General features: G+C 39.1%; 1 protein-coding gene across 1 annotated transcript; it reads right to left on the bottom strand.

The window, feature by feature from the left end:
- Positions 1 to 1,590: 1,590 nt before the first annotated feature.
- On the bottom strand, positions 1,591 to 3,346 carry LOC131124922 (doublesex- and mab-3-related transcription factor A1-like). The gene is made up of 2 exons (XM_058065924.2): positions 2,836 to 3,346; positions 1,591 to 2,354 (listed from the first exon to the last, which is right to left on the bottom strand). Exons 1-2 carry the CDS (start codon positions 3,290 to 3,292, stop codon positions 1,708 to 1,710), a joined length of 1,104 nt encoding a protein of 367 aa, XP_057921907.2. The 5' UTR covers positions 3,293 to 3,346; the 3' UTR covers positions 1,591 to 1,707.
- Positions 3,347 to 8,680: the final 5,334 nt, after the last annotated feature.

The raw sequence follows: 8,680 nt of genomic DNA, 5'->3' as shown, positions 1-8,680 counted from the left end.
ATGTATTACATCAGTACTACATTGATATAACCACATCAAATATGCCAGTGATTGAACAACATTGGTATACCACAATCAAATATCAATATTCAAATGTATAGTAGCATTACCTTTTTATTTTACTGGATTAATGTACCAAATATATATATACAAATATTGTCAAAATGTTTTGTATTTTTTCTTGTTATAGGACAGCAACAACTACCATGAAATACTGTTAGAAATACTTGTTAGAATATCAATACAGTATCAATGCACAAGATTACACAGTATCAGTATACGAGTGTGAAATGTAAATAATATTATAAATCAAATTGCCATCATAACATCAATAGGTTTTGTATTGTATTGTAATATTGATATATCATCCTCTATTATAGTACAGTACCTTTTTGGAATTTTAGACTACATATACAGCATCAAATGATGACATAACATCCCACCAAGGTCGTATTTGTAGTCCAAGTATCCTGCAGAAAAATAAGTACGTCATGTATAGTTTGTAATGGTTTATATGGAAACATGGGGAAAAGCAATTGAGGAATAGTACCGTTTTAATCCTAGTGCAAGTATGCCCCCAAGCGGAGAAAGGAAGGAATTGCAAGCTTGTTGTCCATTTGGAAAATTGAAGGATCCGTTTATGTTAGCATAGCATGCTTTTATATAACAATAAAACCATTCAAATAATCAAAAGTACACTGTTATTTTGGACAATTTATTTTTTATTTTTTTCATCGGGCAATGATTGAGCTGTGATTGATCCCTTTACATTCGTTTATGTTAGCATTGCACGTTTTTATGGAGTATATTTAGCTTTAATCTTCTCTTTAGCACCATATTGCATAACTTAACATAACTTTCTGTTCTGATATGTATTGTACATAAATTCATGCTTAGATGTAGCACCAATAAAACCATTCAAATAATCAAAAGTACACTGTTATTTTGGACAATTTCTTTCTTTTTTTTTTTCATCAGGCAATGATTGAGCTGCGATTCGTTTATGTTAGCATAGCACGTTTTTATGGAGTATATTTAACTTTAATCTTTTCTTTTGTCTTAATAATTTTAGAATGTTCCATTGAATATTGCAATAATAAAATGAATCAAATAACCTTTTTTGTCTTCAACTAATTTTCCGTGATGTGTTCCTAATTCCCGCTCAAAGGCACAACCAGCTAGTTTTTATTGCACCATATTTCATAACTTAACATAACTTCCTGTTCTGATATGTACTGTACATAAATTCAATAATCAAAAGTATACTGTTATTTTGGACAATTTATTTTATTTTATTTTTTCATCAGGCAATGATTGAGCTGTGATTCGTTTATGTTAGCATAGCACGTTTTTATGGAGTATATTTAGCTTTAATCTTCTCCTTTGTCTTGATAACTTTAGAATGTCCCATTGAATATAGCAATAATAAAATGAATCAAAAAAACTTTTTGTTTTCAACTAATTTTCCATGATGTGGCCCATAAAACCATTCAAATAATCAAAAGTACACTGTTATTTTGGACAATTTCTTTTTTTTTTTCATCAACTCATAATCAGGTGCAAAAAAACCCCCCAAAAATGACAAGAGGATCAGTTTTATAAAGTTTTATTCAAATTACAAATGATTTTTTTACAACATGTACACAAACACACCGTCGACTTGATGTTTGTCTTGTTACCCGGAACAAGAAATGGCTTTAAAAAGCATCACTTGTCACTCTGCAGATGTTTGTACAGACTCGCGCTGCACAGTAACTCTTTACTCTGAAGGTACGAAAGGTCTCGGATCACACCGGGGAATGAGTACGCATCCAAGGATGGAGGCCGTAGCGGAAACACTGGCATCAGTCCGGACGACGTCACGTATGGTGACATAAAACCAGCCATGCTAGCGTTTGCCGTGGTGGAGTAAGCAAGTCGTAAGGGGTTGACTCCGAAGTGGGGGGTTAGCCCATAATCTCCAACTACGGGCGGCATGTAGATTGGCGAGAACGCCGATTCCTGCGGTGGCTTCTGAGTCGGGTTGCTATCTTTGGCGGTTAGCATCAACTCGATAGACTTCACAATGTCGCCTTTGCATGACCTCACCGTAGTCTCAAGGGCGTCACGTTTCTGATGGGGGAAGATCTTGGCTAAGATGTCAGCTGGTTCCTGATCTAGACTTTCCAAGCGATAGTCCTTGGGTTTCTCCAACTCGCTACCCGAATCCGCATCGGAAGATACCGACGTGGGGCTTTCTGTGTGCTGATCTGTTACTAAATTGTCCTTGTCTGGGGTCGATAGCCTTGAGGTGGGTGTCGCCGCTAGCGGTTGGACCATGAATGCGTTGTAAGCGTACTTGCTTAGGCTGTCATCTGAAGGGGAAAAAACGCAAATTAATGAGGTCTTGAACTTTTAACCCTGTGGCTTACAAACTAAACACTAAACTCATCATACAGCAACTTGACACCCAAAAGGTATACCATAGAAACATACATGTACCAATACAGCTTTAATATTAATAAAACAACTTATAAAGTTTTCCCATAATGCATTTGCATTAGAGCAACATATTAATTGGTGTGCTGCAATGATATCAGCCCCCCTATGGGCTCTAGGCTTTTCTGGCTTTCCATTAAAATAATCAAAAGTATACTGTAATTTTGGACAATTTCTTTTATTTTAATCAGGAAAAATTATATAAATATAGAGAAAAATTATCATACCTAATTAAAAAAAAATTAAATATCACTTTAAGGTCTTAAAGTACAATAACAAAAATATACTGTGATAGTACTACGGTAGTGGTGTAGTTGTACCTGATGATTATACCTAAATGGATTTAAAATAACTCACCATCTTTGGAGGTCTCTGTTCTAAAAACATCAAAATCAGATGAGTGGCTCCTTGTAGTGTGCATCTCGGGCCCCAGTGGTGACCCCACAGGCTGCCCAGGCAAAGCAGTGGCGGGCGCCCTTCCTGCAGGGTACAAAAGGCGGATCTCCCTGGCCTCGCTTTCCTCCTGTGCCTGCTGCCTTCGTAGAGCCACTTGCGCCGCCATAACCCGTTGCCTCTCCGCTATGAGGGTACACTTGGCGCACACGCAGTCCCTCCATCGGCAAAAACGCTTGTGGCCCTTAAGGGCGGACACCATGCCGTGGTTGCGGCACCGGGCACACTTGGGAGTCCGAGGGTATCCTCGCTCCAGCACTGGAGCCCGGAGGAAAAGGTGCGGTGGTGGTGGAGGAGGGTGCAGCAGGGAAGGGGTCACCTTTAAGCCAGTCAGGCTGAAGGGTCTGGTGCTGGCATCCATGATGAGAGGACTTCAGTGCAGAGTTTAGGACGTCTGCTGGAACTAGCAGCCTGGACATCGGGCCTTTAAGAGGTGGTTGGGGATGAAATTCAACACCCTAGTCCCACCCCTTGGGCGCTCCTTTCCATTCATTTGTATCCTGCTTTAACCGACTGTGTGTCTAACACATAGCATGCAGGAGGCTACCACTGCTACAAAAATGGGAATTCATGGGAATGGGAATGGGAATGGGAATGGTTTTATTTCATTTGAACATGCATCAGATTACAATTGAGTGCATCCCATAATCAGTTCACAGTTCCACATGTCCAAAAGGAGTAGGAAGAAGCAAAGCTTATTAAATCCTACCCCTCCATCTGGTACTTTTACAATCAGTAACTGTTACATTTGTTCACTTCCTGCTTTCCATAATACAGTTTAAGGTTTTTTTTTGTTTTTTGGGGTTTTTTTTAATAATGCACCTCATACCAAAGTACGAGGTGATATGTAATTTATTTTTAAGAAAGTCTTTCTTATTATGTTTTTAATATTATTTCGTGTTATTTTATCCTTCTAAATATTGTAGTTACTTACAAGATATTGTATACATTGAATACATTTATGTTTTAAAAGGTACTGTAATTCTGTAGATATAATAATGAAGAACTGTTTTTAAGAAGCAGAGCTTATTAAATCCTACCCCTCCATCTGGTACTTTTACAATCAGTAACTGTTAGATTTGTTCACTTCCTGCTTTCCATAATACAGTTTGGTTTTTTTTGTTTTTTTTTTGTTTTTTTTAATAATGCACCTCATACCGAAGTACGAGGTGATATGTCATTTATTTTTAAGAAAGTCTTTCTTATTATATTTTTTAAATATTATTTCATGCTATTTTTATCCTTCAAAATATTGTAGTGTAGTTACTTACAATACTTCCGACACTGAAGACAATGTATAACTCTTTTTCCCACAGCAGGGCTCTTTTTAGATATATATATTTTTTCAGTCAGTAAATGAGTGTTTTAGTCGTTTCCATCGGTGCCAATCTGTTGCTTGTAACCGGAGCTCGCTGGGTGAAAGAAACATGTGACAAGGTGTGATTAGCTCTCTTGTTGACAGATGGGACGCCAGGTAATTTGTAGGACGGAATAACCAGGTCGATAATCACATGTTGCTTTGTGGCAAGCGGGGGCCATTGTTGTGTTAAACTCGTCCTAATAGTAACGTTTGATTGCTCCGCAGGAGGAGAACAAACGAGAGAGGATTTGAATCAAAGCCGACCTAAGGCTACTAGGTTTGTTTTCCGGGATAAAGGGGGAGGAAAAGTTTGTGACCACAAACGATAACGTTTTATTCTTTTTTTTTAAATTGTTTTTATTGTTAAGTTTGGTTGTTTACTTTCTTCAAAATTAGTACTATTTATCTAGCTATGCTATTAAGACGGTAAACAACAACCACTAATGAACTAATTCAAGCGTCATCGACAAGGCGTGTCCATAAATCACTGGATTTTACCTTATCTATGTTTTTATTCAACTTAGTCAATTTATAATTCAACAATAATATACTTAGCGTGATATCTTGCCACATATAGAAATATGCCGTTTGACAACCCTGCACAAGGGGTTGAAGGTCCATTGTTCCGTAGAAGAAAAAAACACCCCAATTCATGATGGTGCGGTGTAGAAAACCTCTGTTGGGCTGTCCTTGTCATGCCAGTAACGTTGGAAGCATTAGGACCCCTTAAGATCAAATTTTCTTCTTCCATCTTGCTACTAAATTGCAAATTCCAAAAGGCAATTTTGCAGTGTTGAATGAGGTGAGGCTCAACAATCCGACTGTAGTTTATACATAAGATACATACGTACATAAGATTAGTGTATATAAAAATTATTTGTACAATTGAATCACTTTTGTGGGATTCGGGTGTTTTTTTTAATGCAGCTCCAAGCCACCATTTTCACCTGTTCCTCGCTTGGATGCCCTCTCCATCCGTCCCAAAAGTAGTGGATCTTATCAGAAGGAGACCCAACACCCGACACCTGCAAAACATCAGAAACACAAAACAGTGCATTTGCTGTGTTTTTTTTTTTTTTTTAAACAAAATAATCCACCGGCACAGAAGTAGACATGAAGCGACAAGATTGCCTAGCAAACGCTAAAACAACGTCAATAAACGTTTAGTGAGGCAGATTGCTGTGGGGATGCTGACTTTTATCGCATCAGCCACTGTGAAATGGAATTTTGCATCTGGACAGTTTATTCTGGTATAGTAGCATATTAGCATTAGCATTTTGGTAAGAAGAAAGTAACAATGGTAGTAATGATGTGTCATTTTGAAGGACAATGTTGTTAAAGATGCACCATACCAATAGGCACGACCCTAGGGTTGCCACTATGGATAATAAAATAATACACATATATTGGAATACATAGTCACAAATACACTAAATTTAGTAACTTCGAATTTATGGCGAATTTCTACCAGTCATCGGCGATATATCGGTGCTTGTTATGTTGATACTCAACCAAATATGACAAAATTAATTTTTACATACCATGAAAAATAACTATTTACATTTCATTCATTCATTTTCTACCGCTTTTTCCTCACAAAGGTTGCAGGGGGTGCTGGAGCCTATCCCAGCTGTTTTCGGGCGAGAGGCGGGGTACACACTGGACTGGTGGCCAGCCAATCACAGGGCACATATACGTAGACAAACAACCATTCACACTCACATTCATACCTATGGACAATTTGGAGTCGCTAATTAACCTAGCATGTTTTTTGGAATGTGGGAGGAAACCGGAGTAAACCCACGCATTCACGGGGAAAACATGCAAACTCCACACAGAGATTCCCGAGAGTGGAATTGAACCCTAGTCTCCTAGCTGTGAGGTCTCCGCGCTAACCACTCTCCACTATTTACATTTGTGATGTAAAAAAAAAACAACAACATTGTTTAAGAATGTTGCTTTGGTTGCAGTCCGTTTTGGTTTAAGTGTGACTTTCTGGATGTTAACCAAGGCACCGCTGTACTGTAAGAACCCACTAATGCTATTTCAATACAAAACACTGAGTATGTTGAATAACGCCTATTATTAAGAATATTTACCTCGAGGTAGTAAAGCTGACTCATTTCGACCATGTGTTCCCCAAAATACTTCATCAACTTATCATCTTGGAGATGAAGTATTTCCATGTACCCCCTGCAAAAGACAAGTACATAGTTTTTCCAGTATGTCCAGTCAAGTGCTACGTAGCGTCATAGTAGATAAGGCTAGACAGTGTCTTAATTGTCTTCCATGCGCCCCTATCAGAGCGCCTCCCAATCTGCTCATCAATCTCGCCGAACCTGACCGTCCAAAAGCAAAGATGGAGGTGGATGTTAAATAAGTCGTGCTAAAACAGCAAATGCTGCTTTGCTAACGTAGTGTCAAGCGATGCTATCTTTGCTATGTGACGCTAAGGAGTTGTGATCAAATTCCCCTCTGTCGGTGTGCGGAAAGGTCGTGACCTCGCTCGTCGGTCATGGTGGATGTGCAAAAGTTTTGGGTCACCACTAGCTGATAGAAATTGTTGCATTTGTAGTGCCGACTGGGACTAAGTCCATCGTACATAGTCCGCCATAATTGTCCATAGTTCAATTTTTTTTTTTTTAAAAGCACCACACACATCTCATTTGACACTTTTTCCAACTTAAAGAAAAAAGCTAAAACACTCGGATAAAGTTGATAGGTGTCATTATCATCATTTATTTATTTTTTTGTTACATTTGTTCACTTCCTGCTTTCCGTAATACAGTTTTTAAAAAAAAATGTAATAATGCACCTCATACCGAAGTACGAGGTGATATGTCATTTATTTTTAAGAAAGTCTTTCTTATTATATTTTTTAAATATTCTTTCATGCTATTTTTATCCTTCAAAATATTGTAGTGTAGTTACTTACAAGATATTGTATACATTGAATACATTTATGTTTAAAAAGGTACTGTAATTCTGTAGATATAATTATGAAGAACTGTTTTTAAGAAGCAGAGCTTATTAAGTCCTACCCCTCCATCTGGTACTTTTACAATCAGTAACTGTTAGATTTGTTCACTTCCTGCTTTCCATAATACAGTTTGTTTTTTTTTTGCCTGTAGAATACATTTATGTTTTAAAAAGTACCATAATAGATATAATTATGAAGTACTGTTATACTGTTTATACTGAGTATACTGTTTTTAAAATGGCGGCGGCACGGTGGACGAGTGGTTAGCGCGCAGACCTCGTAGCTAGGAGACCAGTGTTCAATTCCGAGTTTGCATGTTCTCCTTGTGCATGCGTGGGCTTTCTCCGGGTACTCCGGTTTCCTCCCACATTCCAAAAACATGCTAGGTTAATTGGCGACTCCAAATTGTCCATAGGTATGAATGTGAGTGTGAATGGTTGTTTGTCTATATGTGCCCTGTGATTGGCTGGCGACCAGTCCAATAATGTAGCAGCTATATTTTAAAGCTACAAAATATGCTGAGAAACCTACTTTATGCATATTAGTCATTGAGTTGTGTATTCAAGGACCTAAAGTGTTCATTTGGTGTCACCTGACCAGAACCTTACACGCAACAGTCTTATGTGTGCACACACACACACACACACACACACACACGCATGCACAAGCGCACACATGCATGATTTGATGTCACCATTCAAACGTATTGGCTGGCTCCAGCTCGCCATTGTTCAGTGGCGATGAGGCGTCATCAAGCTAAGTGAGGGCCCCCGATGCTTACCTACCAGGACAGGACCACCGGTGCAGCCGTGAGAAGAAACACAAGAATATACGTAGAATAGGGGATGACAAGATGGCAAAAGATTACACATCCTCCTCCACCATCATTCACAAATGTCTCCTCTTTAGGAGAGTAAAGCAAAAGTGTCTATATTTATACTTTACATGGACATAAAAGTGGGCTGCACGGTACGAAAGTGGTTAGGGCGCAGGCCTCGCAGCTAGGCGACCCAAGTTTGATTCCCCCCTCGGCCATCTCTGTGTGGAGTTTGCATGGTCTCCCTGTGCATGTGTGGGATTTCTCCAGTTAATCCAAAAACATGCTAGGTTAATTGGCGACTCCAAATTGTCCATAGGTATGAATATGAGTGTGAATGGTTGTTTGTCTATATGTGCCCTGTGATTGGCTGGCGACCAGTCCAGGGTGTACCCCGCCTCTCGCCCAAAGACAGCTAGGATAGACCCTCGTGAGGAAAAAGTGGTAGAAAATGAATGAATGAATGAATGTACATAAAAGTGGGCTGCACGGTACAAAGGTGGTTAGGGACGACCCAAGTTCGATTCCCCCCTCGGCCATTTCTGTGTGGAGTTTGCATGGTCTCCCTGTGCATGCGTGGGATTTCTCCGGG

The sequence above is a fragment of the Doryrhamphus excisus genome, linkage group LG2, assembly GCF_037039965.1.
Source record: "Doryrhamphus excisus strain RoL-2023G ecotype Guam linkage group LG2, RoL_Dexc_Guam_v1.1, whole genome shotgun sequence".
NCBI lineage: Eukaryota > Metazoa > Chordata > Actinopteri > Syngnathiformes > Syngnathidae > Doryrhamphus > Doryrhamphus excisus.
This window is presented reverse-complemented; position numbering and strand designations above follow the sequence as displayed.